Source organism: Poromitra crassiceps (genome assembly GCF_964638095.1).
Source record: "Poromitra crassiceps genome assembly, chromosome: 4".
Taxonomy (NCBI): Eukaryota; Metazoa; Chordata; class Actinopteri; order Beryciformes; family Melamphaidae; genus Poromitra; species Poromitra crassiceps.
In genome coordinates this window covers 10,959,815-10,981,395 of record NC_139626.1, presented here as the reverse complement: position 1 = coordinate 10,981,395, position 21,581 = coordinate 10,959,815, and the positions used below count along the sequence as shown (strand labels likewise).

General features: G+C 42.5%; 1 protein-coding gene across 1 annotated transcript in view; it reads right to left on the bottom strand.

Moving 5' to 3' along the window:
- The window catches only part of LOC310775517 (calcium-activated potassium channel subunit alpha-1a-like), a gene marked incomplete at both ends in the record, with an annotated part of 120,672 nt that overhangs the window by 8,890 nt on the left and 90,201 nt on the right, over positions 1 to 21,581 (bottom strand). The window contains 7 exon segments of the mRNA XM_083635679.1: positions 734 to 926; positions 1,766 to 1,990; positions 2,380 to 2,503; positions 9,341 to 9,434; positions 14,219 to 14,251; positions 17,082 to 17,255; positions 20,950 to 21,026. Coding sequence (XP_083491805.1) covers positions 734 to 926; positions 1,766 to 1,990; positions 2,380 to 2,503; positions 9,341 to 9,434; positions 14,219 to 14,251; positions 17,082 to 17,255; positions 20,950 to 21,026 — 920 coding nt within the window.

The window sequence follows — 21,581 nt, the reverse complement described above, 5'->3', positions numbered from 1 at the left end:
GTTTTGTGTCGGCGCGGCGACGGAAAACCTTTTACGCGGAGAGAAAAAAGCGTGTACACTACGGAGCTGCCAAATAGAAAATAAGTGACACAAGATGGAATTCAAATTGACTTGACATTCCTTGCTTTCCTCAGACTGACAAGTAAGCACATTACATCTGTGATGCTGTGATGCATTATACATCGGCCATGTTTTGACACCCATCACTTACTGCTGACTGAGGCAAAATGCTCGGTCATACATGTATTCCAGGAATCACAAAATGGACAGGGTCTATATATTTTCTGCCCTCCTCAGGTCAAGAGGTTTATAAAAAGCATTACGCTCAACGCCAGGGAGTGACCACTATTGAAGCCCATCTCGAGCCACATCAGACCTGTATACGCAATATTCATAAATTAGACACATTATTATTGCTGTTATTATTATTATTATTATTTTTAATAAAAGGAGCTCCATAAGAATATCCAATCAGACAAAATAGAAACCTCAAAGTCAACTCTACCAATGCAGGTAAGGCCTTTTGTGCCACTGACTGAAGTGCATGTTGCCACCAATTAGGTTTGTGAGGAAACCAGTTGTTACAGTAACCTGAGGAATAGTCAGTAGGGTTTACTGTCAAGCACAATGACACCAGGTCAGCGTGGCAGTAGCCAGTGAGCGATATTCTCTGTGCCAGGGGGGCGCTGTCCCTCGCGGGCGGTGCAGTCGACGATGATCGGGCACTCCTTACCTTGGGAATTCGCCTGCAAGACTCCGATGCTGTCGTCAAACAGCATGGACTTGATGTTGAGTGACGCCAAGATGCATTCTTTGTCCTGCAGTGACGCATCGTCAATATTGTTCTGATTGGCTGACAGGATGACACACATGTCGCAGAGGTTGATGTTGACAGCTCTCAGATCCGCTCGACTCAACGGTGTGCCCTTTGAGAGGGAGTGGAGAGGAGATGAGAGCCAACTTTGTTATAAAACAATCAAATAGTATACTGTATATACGCACACTGCGTAGACTTGCTCCCAGTCCGTTTTATCGTATAAATTAGAGTCCGCACACTGCGTAGACTTGCTCCCTGTCCGTTTTATCGTATAAATTAGCATTAAGTTGGAAACCCTCATTAGTGTTTTGCTTGCACCTGTGTTTACCCTGCCTTTTTGACACAGAATGGCCACCGTGAAAAGGGCCTATAGATAGTATTCCCATGATGTCGCAAGCATTTTCCTACCAATATGGGCGCTACAATAAAACAGAGCTGATTGGCTGTTTGTGTCATTTGATTGTAATCACCCGGTAATTGATTACAGGTGTTATTTTCCTACCAAGATGGCCGTGTGGTGATGTAACGGAATACTATCAATAGGCGGGTCAGGTGAAGTCACTTAACCCAATACAATAACTTAACCCAAGAACATATTGCAAACTATTTGTAGTAAAATGACTAGTCCAGAGTGCATTTGTTTCAAATATCACCTACAAGAAACTTACCAAAATTAATATACAATCCCACTTTGTATCATTAATAATCTCGGTAATATAAGCACATGGGCAGTGTTTATCACATTGTATTGTGGTTTTATTGAATCATGAACCCCATTATTGCCTATTGAATCATATCATGAGATAAAGCATATCAACCCATATACGAATCATAGACAGCAGATCTCATATTGATTTTTGGAGAAAAAAAATTGTCTGTGCACCTGCAGATGCAAGTGTTGCATCATTATTTGCACCATTCTAAGTGATTCTACTCGACTGTACTCACAGGAAGGATGGAGACCTTTGGAAAGTTGTGGAGCGTCTCCCACTCCCTCTTCAGATACTCGAGGGAGCCGACGAAGACGATGGGCTTCAGCTCGTGGTAGTGGAAGTTGCTCGCTCTCAGAGGCATGACGAGGTTTCGGAGACCGATCAGTGCCGATTTCTCACATCCAAATATACACACGACCACGTGACCACTCAGAACCGTCATGGCCGCCTCGCTCCGGGTCTGAGAGGGGGGGGGGGGGGGGGGGGGATGGAATGATTTGTTGTTATTTTTGACATGGCTTTACATTGGCCTCAGCATATCACCAGGAACCGTTGCAATGTTTTCTCTCTTTCAGTCGCCTATTATTCACCCAATAAAATAGATCACGCAGCACATGACTGTAATAGACTATGAAAGTAATTTGAAAAGTGGCATATGTATTAGTACAAGAAATGTTCTGTGTGCGGCGCCCCCCGTATAGCAAATGACATGTCAAACACCTCATTACGAAGTGTTTAAGTGCCCTGTCAACCTCTGATGGCGCTCTGTGACATGACGCATCTGTCACCGGGGGAGAAGAGTGTCAGGGACAAATGACGTGTGCGGAGCGAGGAGGGAGTGGTACCCACCAAGATGACCTTCTCGATGTCTTTGGACGGGCACCAGTGAAACATCCCCGTGGAGTCATATTTCTTCACGTTCACGTCCATGCTCTCAATCTGCTCGTTCCCCGGAATGAGCAGAGGGTCGTGCCTAATCAAACAAAGGGATGAGAGAGGGCGGGTGGGGGGGGGTGGGGATGGGGAGGGGTAGGAGGAGGAGGGGGAGGGGGGGGGGGGGGGTTGTAAAGGGACCTTGAGGATGATCGTATCGCTGTCGACTAAATTAACTGTGTCTTCTTCTCTCTCTTTTTCTAAGCCGCGGTGAGATGATGACATGATAAACCGGAGGAAATCCTTCATCGGCAGTCATAAATGATTACTGGAACATTTTAATCTAGAGGTGGGTATAGTGTGTGTACGGTATGTCAGGCACACAGTTCAATCTGCAACAATACAATATAATCACTGTCTGGTCTAATGCCTCCAAAAGCTATCGTCGTAAAGCTAACCTTAGCTCATAGTAATTGCAGCATACAGTATATGGAGGTTGTAAAGTGCACTGCACTCAGCCTTCAGGGACACAATCACAGCGACTGCCGCATAACAAAATAAGCCATCTTCCTTCTCAAATACACCGATCGATTGAGCATTGACAAGTTTTGGGGATCGGCAAACAAATCATTTGTACTCAAAAAGGTGCCGTCTTCTTTTTTTGTCTTTCCTTAGCTTATTGCTGTCAGAGGCCATCTGCAGAAATGCCAACAAAAGTGCCATGTCATCACGTAGAGTGACATGAGTGCCATGTCATCACGTAGAGTGACATGAGTGGTGGCAGGCAGGCAGAAGGAGAGATGGCAGCGACACACTGCGTTGACTGGCATGAGCACAGAGAAAGCAATTACGCCCCCTTACTGCACACAGCTTTTGACGTGCCGCGCTGCGTGCTAAAAGCTGCAACAGACCACACTTTCAATATTTCAGCAATTTGCCCAATCATATTTGCGTTTCTAAAGTGAAGGACATGAATGTTTTAACGGAGCAGTAGAACTTCTCTGAGAGCAGCACCCGGTGAGCTTCATTCTAGCCAACACTGACCCGCTATAAGTGGTCTTCTAACAGGAGCGCCTTTGGGTTCTCCATGATTGTGTTGATCATAAGAGTGATATGATCATTTGACAAGACAAGATGATTCTTCCTGGAGGTAGGCTGTGTGAGAAGAAACTCATGCAAAGTGCTACAAAAAGTTTCATCTGGCCTTAAAAATCTGTAGGCCTCATATATACATTACACATAAAACTGTGCATTTTTCTTTCAATCATTTCAGAAGATTCAAGGTAAAGCATAAAAATGTATAGGCCTATGTGCTTGTAGTATTACAGTGCCATGCCTTATTTACTACAATTCCCCTTGCCATCAAATTGACTTTGTCAGAGCGAATCAAAGAGCCTCTATCTTCTGAAGCACAGACAGCAGCCGTCTGTCTCTGTCTCTGTCTCTGTCCAAAGCCTTCTGAATAGTTGATGTCTCTCCTCCATAAGAAGAGCATTTCTTGAATCCATGTTGGTATTTTAGAGGAATGCCACCTTAAGTAACATGTTAAGTATGCATGAAAGTGTCCGCGGAAACGACCATCCCTCAGGCTCCGAGAGACTGAAGCCAAAAAGGCCCGCCTTTGGGCCTTTTGCCCCGAGGCAAGACCAGGACGTCCTTTCAGGAATGAAAGTAGGAGGAGGAGCTAAATGTCTTTCCTAAAGCTTTCCACTTCTCACACTCCAGTCTGTCAATACAACTGTAATTTGAAAGGACAGAGATGAAAGGACAGAGATAACCGCCATCTTTCCTGTCGTTGAAAGTCCAAAATAAAAGGGTGAAACACTATAGTCTGTATGCATCTTTTAACCCATTGATACCTGATGCAACATTTGCGTGTATATCCCTCATTTGTGTGCGTATCCCTTTAAGACCGCGAACCGCGTTAACGCGGTTCGCGGTCTTAAAGGGATACACACACAAATGCTGCATCAGGTATCAATGGGTTAATGCACCAAACAGGACTCAAACATGGCTGTAGTGTGAACAAAGCAACATCTTCTGTAGTCGCTTCCTATAACAATACGGCTGTAAAATTACAAAAACATTAATAAAATACCCGTCGACTGTAGGGTTCATACACATTTTTGCTACAAATTCCATGTCTTTATTATCTCATTACACAGAGTGCAATGCCCAAGGTTAATGCTTCTCCGTGGCTATGCTCAGATGCCTTTTTTGGTTGAATAGCTGATTAAAATGTCCTTGGTCTGATATGTTGGCTAACTACAAGTATAGCAATTTCAACCCTATTACAGTGCTGAAAACGGCGATTCATACTGTAGGGGCTGGACAGCAGGGCTAGTGTACTAATGTAGTACTACTACTACTAGTAGTAGTAGTAGTACATTTGCTCATTCTTACTTCAACAGCAGCTAAGCCAGATATTACAGTGCACTCCTCTTATAGCGATCACCTTGGGACGGGTCAAATGGATCACTATAAGCGGATGATCATTATAACAGATTTATTTATTTTTCTTTATTTCTCATGCAGATTACCATCTAATTGACATTTGTATATGTATTACATGAACACAGTACATATAAAGTAAAGGAATGTTATTGACTTTAAAAATCCATACGGTAAGTTAGGCCTCCAGCTGTTTCAAACACAGCGGTCTCACGTAGGCAGAGACGCCATGATCTCTCCACAAGCAGAGATGTCGCGATCTCTCCATATACAGACAGACATGCACCAAATATCGCTGCTGTATCTGTCCATATACAGACAGACATGCACCAAATATCGCTGCTGTATCTCTCCATATACAGACAGACATGCACCAAATATCGCTGCTGTACCTCGTTGGCTCATTTTTGCCAGTTTGTAAGCAAAAAATAACAAAATGACTGTAGTTTTAAACATGTTTTCCATTGTTCTCAGGTGGGACAACGCCTAAAATGATCACTGTAAGCGGAGTATTGATCACTATAAGCGAATTATTTAAACAGCATGTGCATAGGAATGATTCGGGACCAAGCCTTTTGATCACTATAAGCGGTTGATCACTATAAGCGGATTCCACTGTACACACATAACCGTTTCAACAAATTGCCAAAAAACGAGGAACAAGCGGAATAAGAGTGCAAGTATTTAGTGCTTTTACACCTGGGCTAAATATGTCATGAGGAGGAGGGGAACGTTTCAGCACTCACTCAGCGGAGCTGCTGTCACTTCAGTTTGTCCTTGTGAGGATGACTGGTGAGGCAGAGCTCTGCCAGGAGAGCTATCGCTCACTGTCAGCCATGACGGCCTGTCACTACCCTGCACTGCCAATTGCCTCGCCGGCCGCCATTGTACTCGGCGTGACGTGTATGTCACGGCCAGTGTTGGGCGTAACTCATTACAAAAGTAACATATTACTAATATACTAATACTAATATATTACTTTTAGCAGTAACTCAGTAATGTTAACTAATTACCAATAGGATTTCAGTAATATTATACCAGTTACTTTGTCAAGTAACACAAGTTACAATTTTTTTTTTATCAAAGCATATATTTCAAATAGATACAATCATTTCCTAATCAAATTGTGTGTTTTTATGCACACACAAAAACCCCACTATAGATGACAATAACAAAGGAAAAGGATCACATTTAGAATTTTGGACACTTTACACTGACTTCAAGAGACTTGAAATTATTTTTCGGCATGTTCCGATGTCTTTCTGCTACTGCTGTTATTTTGGTGAAAGTAATGCAAAAGTAGTGTAATAAGTAACACGTTACTCTACACAGACAGTAATACTGTAAAGTAACTTATTTCATTCAAATGAAAGTAACTAGTAATATGTAATATATTACATTTCGAAAGTAACTTGCCCAACACTGGTCACGGCGTGGTCTGATGTGACCAAAATGTGTTGTGACTTTCCACAATGACCCATCGAGGAGCCTATGGAAATAGTGTTAATTTGACTGAGGTCGTCATCAAAGTTCAGCGTGGGAACTTCGCTGTAACGAGGAGACAGTTGGACAGCACTTCCACAGCTGGTTGTTTTAAACAGAGACGTCGATGAGTGTCGTATCTATAAGTGAGTTTCCTGACATTATAAATGATGGGGAAATAAAATTCTTGGTAAGACTTTATTTGGATAGTCTGCAATTTAACCGTTTCGCTTTGTCTGTCGATGATTGTCTGTCGATTCTCTTTGCTTCCCGTTCGTTACGCACACCTGATTCATCTGGAGCTATTAAATTATTCTGAGAAGAGATGTTCATGAATATACTCTATACTAGATAATCTGTTCAACAGCTACAATTGAATTGTTGAATGTCAAATAATAAGCTGTTGAAATGTTATGAATACTCTGTAGACTACAGTATATGTAGACTATCCACATAAAGTGTTTACAGTGCCAAATTCCCTAAATCGGACATAGTGTGACAAATATGATAAGACTTCACACATTGCATAACGTAAGACCAAGTGCATTCTAGAGGCCAGCATTGGCAGCTGCGAGTTAATACGAAACAGAAAATAGAAGCTAGACATGATGCATATTAAGTCGATGTTCTATTTCAGCAATTTCTCAGCATCACTAGCAAGGTTACTGTAAACGGTCCTGCTCCTCCAACAGGCAGTGAGCGCAGGCCAAAGTCTTTGAACATTCTCCCCATCATGCAAACTGACAAAGGCTTGCTTTTCAAAAAGCCACAGCCAATCTGTTGATCATTACTTATTTACAAAGGCCTTGAGGCTCCAGGTCCTGTAAAAACACATTTGATATAGTATCTACCCAGATGTTTTTTCTCTCCGCTTGTAGCAATGAAGTATCCCTTAGGCTACCGCAGAGAATCCCTCTCCAATGTGCCGGCTGCTCTAGCTGCACCCGCTATGTGAAATCCCACATGGTCCACCTGTATCCTACCGTATATTAGCATGGCAAATAGATGGATTGATTTGGTGAGTTAATATTTAGCTGAAGGCAATAACATGAAAAAGCCTAGTTGTTGTTGTTTTTTTACCCCACGAGTCAGGAAATGACCTGGAGCGATTGAACTTTGACCCCACTCTGAAGCAAATCAAACGAGGCCAAACGCCCTGGAAAAACAAGCCAGAGATCAAAGAAAGAAATGATAAATGATGTGCTAAAAAGCAACTCTTCTCTGTGTACAAAGATGGTTCCCTCATGCCCAGGGATTTGACATGAGCTCAGTTTGTATATCCACCTTATTTTTGAATGCCCCACTGTAAAAAAAAAAAGAAATTGTGGGTACAAGGTCCGGTTTAACGTGACTTATTGTTGGAGCTTGCCATTTCCTTTGTTATACTCGGCTGCAGACCCGAATTATAAACCGGAAACTGGAGGACGTTATAAAAGTTCTAAATATAGTCACGTTATAAACAAGTAAGCAACGCTGGGGGTCCGCATGGAAACAGTGTTACTCGAAATGGTTAAAAGTTAAATCAATTTGGTCATTCAGTGGCGTTTTACTGCCATGTAAAGTAACTATTACGCTAGCCGCTAGCATTAGCCACAGTAGCCGACTACCCACAATGCATTACGTTATCCCAGCACCCGAACGACACGGCTGTAGAGCAGAATGGCTCTGCTGTAAAATCCTCATAGACGTTTTGTTTTGTCAAGTTAAAACAGTCTATTACACTGGAAGTGGAAGAAGCACCCATCAGGCATCATGGCAGCTAGAAATAAAGGCTAAATTATGCTTAAGGTGGATAGGTTACACTGTTACCAAATAGTAGGCTATGAATGTAATGTATACTATGTAAACATATTTTACTATTGCCAAACTATATAGTATGTATCTGATAGTATTTAACTATAGGCTATATCAAACAAACAAACAATTATGACTTACATTTATGAATGCTATATAAATAGCAGCTATCCACAATGGGGAAATAAGGGTATATCAGTGTTAATTCAGATACATCTTACATTCGCACAATTCCTCTTTATATAGAAAGTGACCGCCTACTTCCTGCTTCAGCACTGTACCAGAGATTTTCATCCGCCATTTATTTTCCCATAGACATTTTGTAACATGCTTATAAACATAGTTTTACTTGTTCAAACCAAACGGTTCAGCTATATTTAGAAACGGGAGAGATCGCATAACATTTCACTCGGACCAAAACAAAAAAATTGCGGATTTAAAGAAAATATTTTTTCGATGTTGTTTTTTTCAGTTTTGGTCCGAGTGAAATGTTCTATGGTCTCTCCCCATTATAGCGTTAGCTGAACTGTTTGGTTTGACGAAGTAAAACCATTTTTATAAGCATTTTCCGAAATGTCTATGGGAAAATAAATGGCGAATGAAAGTCTCTGGTACAGTGCTGAAGCAGGAAGTGACGTTCAACTTTGCCTCTCTATAACATGCAGCAGGTCTTCCCTGTGGCCCGGCTCGCCTTTTACACGGCACTTAATGATGACTATCGTTATTATCATCCCTGTAAAGGCTTCATGTGGAATAAGTCACATGTCCAGTCACAACCAATCAAGGCCTACTGTATCTTAAATGTAAGGAGACAAGCTAAAAGCAAGGTAGCATTCCAATTCATGTTTGATTGTGACGGTACATATCATCTGTGGAGAAAGAGCTGGGAGGGATCCCCACAATAGACGAATGGCCTTGGGCTATCTATCCTTGAGAGGCTCTCTGATTGGTTGGTGCTGTCATTAGTGCAGTGGGGGTGGGGGTGTCACCTAAAACCATCATCTTCTGCCATCAAGGCAAAGGGCAGCTACTTTAAAGAATCTAAAATATACGATCGTTTTGATTTGTTTAAAAAAAAATTGGGTCAATGCATAATTCCACTTATGTTATTTCATAGTTGTCTTTAATGTGAAAAATAGTAAAAATCAAGAAAAATTAAAAAATGTGTGTGTTCAATGTTTTGACTTCACTGTCATCACTGTTGTCCTACCTCAACATCTTGGGCGAAGAGTTTGGAGAGTTTCTCATGCCTCCGTTGCGTTGCTTTTTTTTAGGCGACAGCGCCGAATGCTGCTCCTCTTCGACTGCAAGTTACAGGCAATAGCGTGAGGGAATTAGCAAAAATGGCGCGCACACACACACACACACACATACACGCACGCACAAACGCACGCACGCACGCACACACACACACACACACACACACACACACACACACTTATCAAAAGTGAACAATCAGTGAGTGCAAAAGAGCAACACAAACAGAATTAGAGGCCAGTGAATTCAAAGAGAGAAGACAATTCAGAATTACAGAGACACAGGATGGACTGTGTGGACGGGACCAGTGTGGACGGGACCAGTGTGGACGGGACCAGTGTGCTATGGTAAACAGTCCACATGTTTGCATTGACAACAAGATGCATTGAGTATGGATGAAGATGCAAACATGCTATAGTGCCACCATCACCCGTCATGCCACCTATATGATCACTGCACTAATCCAGAGAATTGTTGTAATCCTTCCTATAGATCAAATGAGGTCAGATTTTAAATCACTCACAAAGGTTTACAGCATTCAAATTATGGATTATGCACGCACGGCTGCTGTGAAAGTGCTTCAAAGGCCATACAAAACTGTCATATTCCCATAGCTTATTAGTTATTACTTATCAATTTGTTTATTACAACGAAAGACTTGCATGGCTTCTCTGCTGACCGTGCTCATCACTCACAGCTCATCTCATTTAGATAATGACCCATAAATATCAAGAACATAACATTATAAATAGTGACTCTCTCCTCATCTCGGGAGCGACGCTCTTGGCTCATGTAATTAGGCCGGTCCTTGTGCCATTTGTGATTGATGTAGAGCTGAGATGGCCCTCGGACTTTTCCTCTTTACCTCCACCAAGCTGTGCTGAGCTCCTCGTAGGAAATGACTGACAAGTTTTACCCTCGAGTGAGAAGAATCAGGCAAATATTTCCACAAGCTAATATCGCAGCTCCGGAAAACAACACTACTCTGTGCCTGTCATTGGGCAGAATAGACAAAAGCAAGCGAGCATGTCGGTGTTTTCGCTAATCGCATATTTGAACGGCCATCTTTTCAAGTCGGGCGCGCGGCTTGTCACGTGTCATGTTGCTGGGCAACGGCGACGAATACGTTTGTGCTGTGGCCCTCTTCAGTGCCTTCAAATGACGGTTGAACAACACTGTCAACACAGGTTTCAGCAGTACAGGGCCCCCTCTTCCAAAGAAACTCAAGAGAGCCCCGCATTCAAAATGAACAACGTCTCCAAAGATCATGCTCCTCTGGAGATGAACGCACACTCTCGAAGCACCCTGTGTGTGACACCCTAATGGAAGACGTTGAAGTGCGGGAGGCTTCCAGTGGAGAGAGAGGGACGCTCCGACACACTGGTCCTTCACATCTCGCCCGGCCTGTTCAATATTTAATGTCTCACAGCTGACAGCTGCACACACCGCCTCATTAGTAAGGAATGCTACGCATGCAACCGCTCCAGTCTCACAAGCTCATGCTTTGGTTGTGGTGCTGAGCGCAGGCCTGCCGCACACGGTGGCGTGGGTTGGGTTAGGTGTGTGTGTGTGTGTGTGTGTGTGTGTTTTCGGGGGGGGGGGGGGGGGGGGGGGGCCTTACAGTGCCTGTGACTGAGTGCGGCGCTATTGGAGTGACTGGGGCGGTATCTGTATTTCACAGGCAGGCTACGTGCCCGCTGGAGTCGGCTGGCCTCCTCTGCCAAACATGGTAGCCGCCGGGCCAGCTGGCCCACATCCCTGGAGCCCGTGAGGGTCAGTGTGAGGGCGGGGAGCTCACGGGGGGGCAGCAGCAGGCTTCCCTTGCGGTTGTTTACCAGCGGGACGGACACGCCGCCGCTACAGGACCCTCTATACACCTCCACGGCAGAGATGTGATTCATTTGAGCAGACCGGCTTTGATAAGTCGATGATTTAATCGGAGGGTCGTCCTTAACTGCTGAATGAAGAAGAGTCAAAAAATCAGCAGCTGTGCTATTATTATTATACAAGTTGATGGTTTGCTCTTTGAATTCTTCAAATGAACACGGGATTACTGTACATTTGATTTCAAGTGGCTTCAGTAAGACCTGTGTTTAATATAACATCTTATGACACGTATGATCATAATTAAAGCAATCAGAGGTTTGGGGGGTAATTCTTTCTGGCATAAGAATGCAAATATTTGAATAATTTAAAAAAAACTCATTTTTATTAAACACCACTTAACCGCTTGCCTCCGATGAAATGTTGGATTTGACATTTACTTTGCTATTCATAATAAACATGAATTAATAAACATGGCTTTCAGGTGTCCCAGTAATTGTTCTGCCATAAGACCAGGGGGGTGACAATGTGACGTTACAGTTACATGAATTATGTCATTCATGTTTGTGGGAGGAATAAGTTCCATATCCATTCAAGTATGTGACATGTGAATGCAGTTTATGGTTGTTCGAGGAGAGATAATTTCCGGTAAAGCGAACAACATAAAGTGGGCAAAAGAGGAAGAAAGATAGCGCGTCTCCGCTCTTCCGAAAACCGGCTGGGAGCTAAAACTGGAGAATAGAGATGATTATTTCAAGAGTCAGCTGTCTAGCAGATTATCCTCCCTGTTCCAGACCTCCACTGTTCATCTGCCCCATGTCGAACATGCACAGCACTTCTCCAGGACAACACATTGTGTCAGATTTGCTGCCATCACTGATCCCGTTATAGTGGAGGGCCCGCAAGGTTCACACTCCTCTGCTGGCTAGATGAGAGAAGACTGCAGCTACGCTTAACGTTTCAATATCCTTGAAAGGCCATCATTACAAAATCAATAGTATATGCAAATTAACAATGTTTAACTTCCTCCCATCTTGCCTGGAGAGCTCCCCGTTCATTCGCAGGAACTTCGTGGACCAAATGACATCATGATGATGGTGATAGTGACAGTGAAAGTGATAGCATGGCAAAACTGCTCCAAACATGATATCATTATGACATCATGTGGACCAGGAAGTTTTGCGAATGAACGGGCATCCCGGTCCAGGCAAGATGGAGGGAAGTTAACCCATTGATACCTGATGCAGCATTTGTGTGTGTATCCCTTTAAGACCGCGAACCGCGTCACGTGGTTTGCGGTCTTAAAGGGATACACACAAATTAGGGATATACTGTACATGCAAATGCTGCATCAGGTATCAATGGGTTAAACACTGTTCATTTGGCCCTTCTGTTTGTAACCTTTGGTCCAAGGTGGCGGAGAGTCTTGAGGATATTCTGAAATTCCTGATTCCTAGACAGCCTATTTTACTTCTATTCAGTGATGACTCCGTCCTTAGTGATAACACCAGGTAATTAGGTTAGCCCTTAGGAAAATCATTTTTGCAGGCTTAACTGCTGTCAAAAAGACCGTAATTCACTCATGATTCACCCCTGACCCCCCATCAATAAAATAATGGTTGAATCATTTTAGGGATATTGCTCTCATAGAAAGATCGTTAGCTGTAATTCATAAAGTGTGGGCATCTACTGTAGAGGTGTGGGATATCCTCATTGGTTCACTCTCAGAGCCAGACTCTTGCTTAGATTGGGTCACTCTGATAGGATACAAGAAGATCTACACATTTCTAGTGTCTATATTTTTATTGTAGCGCTATTGTATTGTTTGTTTTGTGTGTTTTCTTTTCTTTTAACCTCTCTTTTTCTCTGTAAGGCAATGGTGATATGTATATAGTTTGTAATTGCTGTTGGTATGTAAATGAATCCGTGTACTGTTTATGGTAGCACCGCTATGATTTTCATGTGACAAACTCAATAAAAAAGTTGATCACAAAAAAAACACATTGTTCATTTGCATATACTACCGATTTTGCAATGATACAAAAAGCTGGTTGGAAACCGGCAAAGCGGCAGTTTAAATTTTCAATATCCTTAATGCAACCTGGCTTTCCTCTACAAATTTATCTCCAATAGACTTTTGAATCAATTGTGGCACATTTTAGATTTTAATTGTCTTTTATGTCCCCCCCCAACAATATCCAATCGCCAGAGGCAAAGCAGCAGCACCATCTACTGCTGACTGCAATTTATATCCATAGCCATTGAAATTTTGAAAATCACTCCGCTAATGCTTTGCATTATGTAAAACATAAGCCACTCCCCTAATGCTTTGCATATGTAAAACATAAGCCACTCCCTCTAATGCTTTGCATATGTACAACATAAGCCACTCCCCCTAATGCTTTGCATATGTACAACATAAGCCACTCCCCTAATGCTTTGCATATGTAAAATATAAGCCACTCCCCAAATGCAAAGCATTTGTAAAACATAAGCCACTCCCCTAATGCTTTGCATATGTAAAACATAAGCCACTCCCCAAATACTTTGCATAATATGTAAAACATAAGCTACTCCCCAAATGATTTGAATATGTAAAACATAAGCCACTCCCCTAATGCTTTGCATATGTAAAACATAAGCCACTCCCCTAATGCTTTGCATATGTATGACATAAGCCACTCCCCCTCATTCTTTGCATATGTACAACATAAGCCACTCCCCTAATGCTTTGCATAATATGTAAAGCAGTAGAATCAGACATCATGTAAGGCCAGCTGATGTGTAGTGTAACAGAGCAATGAGGAGCAAACAGGAAAATATGGATTTTTAGAAACGGCAGCTACAAATGGTGATAGAGCCAAGAATGCACAGTGAAAAGGTTAGAAACAAGAATGCACAGTGAAAAGGTTAGAAACAAGAATGTACAGTGAAAAGGTTAGAAACAAGAATGCACAGTGAAAAGGTTAGAAACAAATGAGAAAACAGAATGCAAATGAAAACTTACTTGATTTGATATATCCATTATAGTTATTTTTAGCTGAGAAAAATGCAGAGACAAATGAGAGGTTACAAGGAAGAACAGGCTTGTAATGAGAGCAAATTATAAATGACAACTGCGAACTGAAGGTTGAAATGGTTGCAAAGGCTGCTGGCATTGAGCTGAAGGCAGGACAGTGACAGCGATGTTCAAACGGGGACCTAGCTGGTCCTGGCATCTGTCGCCTGTGATCGGTGGGTGCGGCCAGAGTCACAGGACTAACGGGCTAGTGTCTGTCCCGCAACGAGAGAGGAAGAGAGGGGCGGAGGCAGGGGCACTCGACTGCCTGGTGGTTAGCAACTGTCGGGCTGAATTTCATGACAAACCGGTAGCACTCCAAAAATGAAAATGCTAACATAATTTCCTTGTCAGGCCGTGTAAGGCCTTGCTTTTTCCGCGGGCCCCCCCCCACCCTGACAGCGACTCTGCAGCTCTCCTGGAGCTCAGCTGGCCAGGCCATCCCCACAGCACGTAACCCTGCAGGACATGTGGAGGGCTAGCAACGCCTGGAGACATTCAACTATACTACTACTACAATGGCCTTTGATCAAGAGACATTCTGCTAAAAATGTCTGACAGCCTACAGTACATTCCAGCAAATGATAAAAAACGCATTGCAATATCAAGCACACTCTGAATGCCCTGATTCTTAGATACTTCAATACAATTTCCTGTGAATCCAGTTCAGCCCTCTGACTTAAAAGGGGAATAACATTCAATTCCAGAATTCACAATGCAATTCAATTCAGTTACATCTAATCCATTTCAATCATATTCCCCTCCATCAATATTATGAGCATAAACGACTCTCTCTCAAAGCTAGAAACCGCAAACCAGAGCTGCTCCATTGGCAATGGATGGGAGACTGGTCTGTAGACTGAATCTGTATTTAAGCTTTTGCCTCCACTCTTTTTTAAGCCTATGATCTTAATTTTGTAAATGCAGTAACATCAGTGATATTAACTGGAATATGACCTCGTATGCCCAGAAAATCCCCCTGGCTGCTCTCAAAGCCGGACCTTTTACACATTTTCAAATTAATTCTCAATGGAGACACAAAAATGGCCGATTCAGAGCAGGATATCCTGTTCATATCTCTGGCTAGAGGGGACAGTAGGGAAATATTGTGATGAAAAGGGTGTCACTCGGGGACATCATTACACCCTTCCTATGCGGCGATCAAAACAAGTCATTTCTAGAAATGCAAAATAATAAATGCAATTATCTCCACCAGTCACAATGGACACCGAGATGACGTTTGGGCGTGCAGCGGGAGGTTGAGGGTGGAATCAGTTGGTAACTGTTTGAAAATGTCGTGTTTGTTGGCGAGGTCTCATTTGGAGCCTTGTAAAGGCTCACTTCAGACCAGGCTGCATGTACTATTGAAGTCATATTAGTGTGTTATTATTCAAGCCTGATCATCTCTGCTATTATTTGCATTATTCACCCGTGAGCTATTTGAAACTACACGTTCAATTTGAATTCACATTCTCTGACAAAACAACAGCAAAAACATACATATTACAGCATGCTTCACAACACCTACAGCAGCAGCCAAATCCAAAAGTAGCAACACAGGGCGAGCTAGGGCTACCATCTAGACTCTACAGTAGTTACAATCACCACACTAAAGCAACACTGCGGCTAGCGCTAGAAAGCACACAAGCTAAGGAAACATTTGACTAAACTACATGTACACAGTAGGGCTGGGCAATATATCAATATTATATCAATATAGTGAGTGATATGAGACGAGATATCATCTTCGGTTTTGGATATCGTATTATGTGATATGACATCAGCGTTGTCTTTTCCTGGTTTTAAAGGCTGCATTACACTACAGTAAACTGAACTTACCCGACTGTTCTATGATTTGCCTTTCCACACTTAGTCAATACTGTACAGTATATCCACATTACTGATGATTATTTATCCAAAAATCTCAGTGTGTAAATATCGTGTGAAAGCACCTAGAGGGTATGCACACCCACTGGAACACGCCCCCTCAATCGGGAATGAGTGTCAAAATGAGTGTCAAGTTCCTCCCTGAGCAGCAGGTGTCACTTATCTAGGCTGATTACTGCATTCAAGCTCAGTCTTGCTGTGACTCAGTGGGCATGACCCCACAGTGACTTCTGCCTCTGTGACATCACATGCATACCCTCTATAGAGACACTGCGGAGCGCGTCATCATTCAGAAACCACGCCCAAAACGGGGGGAAACAAAAACTGCCCCCCCCCCACACCCCCCTAATCCTGGAGTTCTCCTATGTCACGTGCATGGTCGCCTGTTGCACACAAAGATCATATATACGGAAGATGAACGCTCCAACTTACTTCCTTGACAGCTAGATCCACATTTTTCTTCTCGCCAATTCTCAATGGCTTCCTTGTTTTGCTCGGGAGTACAAAAAACTTTAATTGCCGATTTTTTACATTTGTTGTCTGCGCAGCCCGCCACACAACAGTTTTTAGCTCTGTTTAATTGACGGAAGATGATGCTGTTGTTTGGAAGTGAATGGAGAGCTTTCCCCCGTGATGGGCGTGGCCTATTTCATGCAGTGTCTCTATAGTCAGGGAAGGAAACCCTGTCATTGCATTTTATTTTTGTTTTAATAAAAGGCTTGTGACTTGTCTCACATGTGGCTTTGACTTAGAACTGAACATTTAGCCCACTTTGTAGAAAATACAGAGATATATCGTACATCGCCATTCGGCCTAAAAATACCGAGATATGATTTGTGGTGCATATCGCCCAGTCCTAGTACACAGTGCATGTTACAAACACGAAAGGAGCGTCGTGTCGTGTCGTGTCATGTCGACAACTTACAGGCACGTAAAGTGGTCGTGCAATCATTAACAGAGACGGCAGAGAGAGGAATGTCGCGCTGAGGGGCGTCCATGTTACATTGCACATTCACTGGCATGCACGAGCAGTCACGCTCTGAACGGCCGCAATCAAAACAACATGCCAGTCTCATTCTCTTGTAGGCAGACGTCTTGGCTACAGTCACGGGTTCAGAGGAGAGGAGGAGAGGAAAAGGGGTTAATGTTGAGGGTGGCTCTGGAGGAAGAAGGGACAGAGGCAAGACAAGAGGAAGGACTTCCTTTCATGTAGGGAGCAGTTAGATCAACCTTGTCTTAAGAGCATGCTCATTCACACTTGAGATCTTTAGCTTTAGCTCATTCCAACTTTAGATCTTCACTTTTGTGATATGACGTGAAAGTATATCTCAATAAGATAAAGGAGATCTTCGGTTGGGTTCATTTCTGGTAGCCTGGTAAAAAGCATCGTGATAACGTGACGTCACATTCTGTTTGGCTCTGTGGATCATTCTGGACTTCCAGCCGCCCACAGCCACTTCCTGAAATTACAAAGTAACCGGACCAATCAGGGACCGCGTTGTAGTTGTAGCCAGCAGTGGCCAATCAGGGCCACTGTTAGCAAATGGTGTCTCCTGAAGCAACGAGTGGTAACATTAACCTTAGTAGACTAAACACAGTCGGAAGTGCAGTTATTATAGAAATAGACTCGATAACAATAATTCAACAAGAACACAGTATGCACCAGCGGAGTTTCGTATTGGAAAAGACGTTATTGGCGTTCTTCCGAGTGGATTTGGCAACGCTGATTGGCTGAAGGAGTTGTCTGTCAAGGCAGGTACTCCCGCCCACTGAATTTGCTGTGGACGGCTGGAAGTAGACTGATCCAATCCGTGCATGGAGCGAAACAGAATGTTTGGGTGAGTGTTGGGTGAAAATTAGGTCAGAAGGTCTTGTGCTTTGGAGGGTAAACGGGCGACATGGGTGAGAGTTGGGAACGGCAGGTCGTGAATTTCTTCCGCAGAAGAAGAAACAACATCTCTCAGGAACTCTCTCTATTGGCTCCCTGACTTCACCCCTAACCCTAAACCGTAACCCTATAGTATACATGACCCATACAAGTTCCACGCTATATACCCGTCATGCAATGAGACATCACTTGTACATGTATTGTGTCGCAACTCTTCAATAGATTTGTATGTGACTGGTTTCTAACAGAGTGCCGCAGAATGAATCCTGAAACCCGGAAATGCGGTAGCATGGGTTCCCTCGTCTCAAATTCAAATGAGTATTTTTTTATTATTTATTTTTAATAAATAATAAAATATTTATTGTATATATATATATATATATATATATATATATATATATATATATATAATATATATATATATAATATAATTAATATAATTAATTAATCTGGTAATGCTTTATATTGAATGGGGTTTTGGTTAGATGCCTGAAATAAGTTTGATACTTGTGCTTAGCAAGGTAATCTTCACAAATGAACACCACTTTTATGATTGCAAAAATCATAAAAGTGGTGTCCATTTGTGAAGATGACCTTGATGAACACTTATTTCAGGAATCTAACCAAAACCTAATTCGATGAGGGAGCCCAGAACTTCCGGGTTGGTCTACAAAAAATACATCATCCCTGCGGCTCCCTGTTGGATCTGAGTACTGCAGCTGTGGGGCAAGACAACAGAGGCTTAAAAAAAAGTTGAAACAAATGTCACAATGCCTCACATAAAACAACATTGTAGCCGACACGCTATACACAGTTTTCTGGGCTTAGTGATGGAAGTCTCAACACTTGTGCAGAACTGTATGAGACCATAACTCCATCTGACATTCTCAAATAACACATACTGCACAATAACTTTGCAGTTCCAACCCCATCAAACAAACAAACAAACAAACAAAGTAGAGAACAGATGCAGTGCGAAAAGCCTTGTGGACACCACTGTGAATCACATGAGCTGATGTTAGACGTCAAATGTATCATTCCATTATCAAACAGCTACAATGAGAAATGTATCCTAATTTGTCATCTCTTTCAAGCAGGGAGTGCTCCAGTAATAGAGGCACTGCATTCATTTGTGGGGATACTGTCGAAGGACTGTGGCGCCATCTGGTGGTAAGCTGCAGTACAACTGATTCAAGCAGGTACAAGTGATATTGTGTTAATGCTTTTCCAAGATGATGGGTTGCTGCAGGAAGTCACACAACTAATTTTTTATCATTTTCCAAATGATAAAGGAAACATTTGTGCTGTAGGTATTGCATGCTCAACTGTAGCCTAGGTAAACCCAGCCCCCACGTGACCTGCTCTCAGAGTTCTCAGTCACTAGCTAACTAACTGTAGTGACTGAGAACAGGTCTGAGAGCAGGTCACGTGGAGGCTGGGTTTACCCAGGCTAGCTCAACTGTTGATCCTTTTTGCCTCTTGGTGTCTCTTGAGAAATTTTGTCACAGTTTTTTCCCCCTTGATTTGAAAGCGACGTACACAGAACATACAGGCGTCAACCATTGTACATGCAACATTTACAGTACAGTCAAACAGGTTGCTTATATCGGGGGGTAGCAGGCTGTGTTTTCGGGGAGTTGACATGAATCCACATTACTCACAATATATCACTATAAAAGTGAACATTTAAGAAAGTGTGTCAAGTTCCAAAGCAGCAGGAAAAGAATACATCAAAGATTAGGGTTAAGTAGTAGTTGTTAAGGTAAAAGACAAGACAAACAGTGTGATATACGAGGCTTTCTAAAGTGAGACACACAGGCCAGCCAGGTAAACTGGTGTTAAACTGTATCCCTGTTAGCATCACAAAGTTACTCTTCAAGTGTCAATGAAGTCTAAGATCAGAGACAGCTACTGTACATAAGTTAGAATTTTTTTTTTTATATTTTTCTAGTTTTGGTCAGAGAGAAATGTATGGTCTCCTGATTCTACATCTGAACAGCTTGGTTTGACCACGTTAAAAGTTTTTTTTATAAGCATTTTATGAAATGTCTTGCTGAAAATCCCTTGGAGCGTATGCCTAACCTGGCAGAGGGCGTGAATTTGTCACATTCACCTTATGTAGCCACGCCCATTTGACCCGGTTGTGTGGTTGTGTCACGACTTCCGGCAAAAAAAGAAAGAAAAAAACGCCGGCTGCTCCAATATCATCTAACTCTGAATTAACTAATAATTTAGCCAATTGTATGTAACATATATGAAATAAAGCAAACGGCAATGTCTAAGAATGCAACGCCATGTAACTGGCTCGTTAATTCTCTCATTCAAGGGAATTACGTTAATGTCTGCGGGCCTTATAGACGTAAGTGGCTCGCGCTGCGCTCGGAGGAGAGAAAACCATCTGAAGCTTTCTTTGTTGGAGTCCAGGTATGTTTTACAAGAAAGTGCTCGTCATTGTCGACGATAACGTTATCTGACCTGGCTAACAGTGGATACTCTGCTTGCTTGCTGTGTTGCTCTTTGTTTTACCCCCTGCACTGTCCGCTACAAAAACAACTCTCTTCTTCTGATGTTCTTTAGTATTTCGCGCCGTGACCGCCGGAAGTGTGAACACAACCCGGAAGAATTTGGCCCACCCCCGCGTGAGGTGAATAGCCAACATTGAAACAGGCAGACAACATTTTGGATTTACTTTACGGGTGGTTTAAAAATATGTGGGTTTTGATGGGAATCTACATGTGTTTTCCCCACTTGGGTCCACCTTTCATGTGCATCTGTAGGTGGGAATCACACGCTAAGCTAACGCTACCTCAATACTGTTTCATTTCAGAGTGCGAAGACTTCATAATGAAGACAAACAACCTCTCCAACAAGACACAATGTTTCTGCGTGGAATCGTAACGCTTACATTTCTTGCAGCCACATTTCTTGATCCGTTTGGGGTCTGTGATGTCATCATGGCAGGCCTTACAGTAAAACAATGCCCTGTGGGGAAGAGAATCCCATGCAAGTCAAATGTTCTGAATTCATGCTGAAATATATTGTTCATAAACATTTCAATAGGTTTGCAACAAATTATTTGAAACAAGGCAATATCAATAATGCACACCTTAGGCTTAAACACTGTGACATTTTCAAGTTGCAACTGAAGACTATTGATTCAAGTGGGGAAACGGTCAAATTATTGTGTACATGCATGTCTTGTTAATTTATTACACATACTATTTCTTTTTGTAACCAATTCAGGTACAATTATTCTGGGACTATTATAAGATGTAAAATGTATACGATTATTTATTATTTTATTTGATATATTTTACCATTTCAGAACATCCCAGGAGAAAAGCTTACACCTGTACTTTCAAGTGGTCAAGCACAATCTGAATGCAATCTGATCACAGAAAACGCATGTTAATGCCAGGTGTAAATGGCCTCATTGTGCAGCTACAGTATCTTACAGTACACACGTCTCAAATCTCAGTTATGTAGGTTTACACCTTTTCTTTTTTTGTCGGTCTTTTGTGATCATAGCTCAGAGCA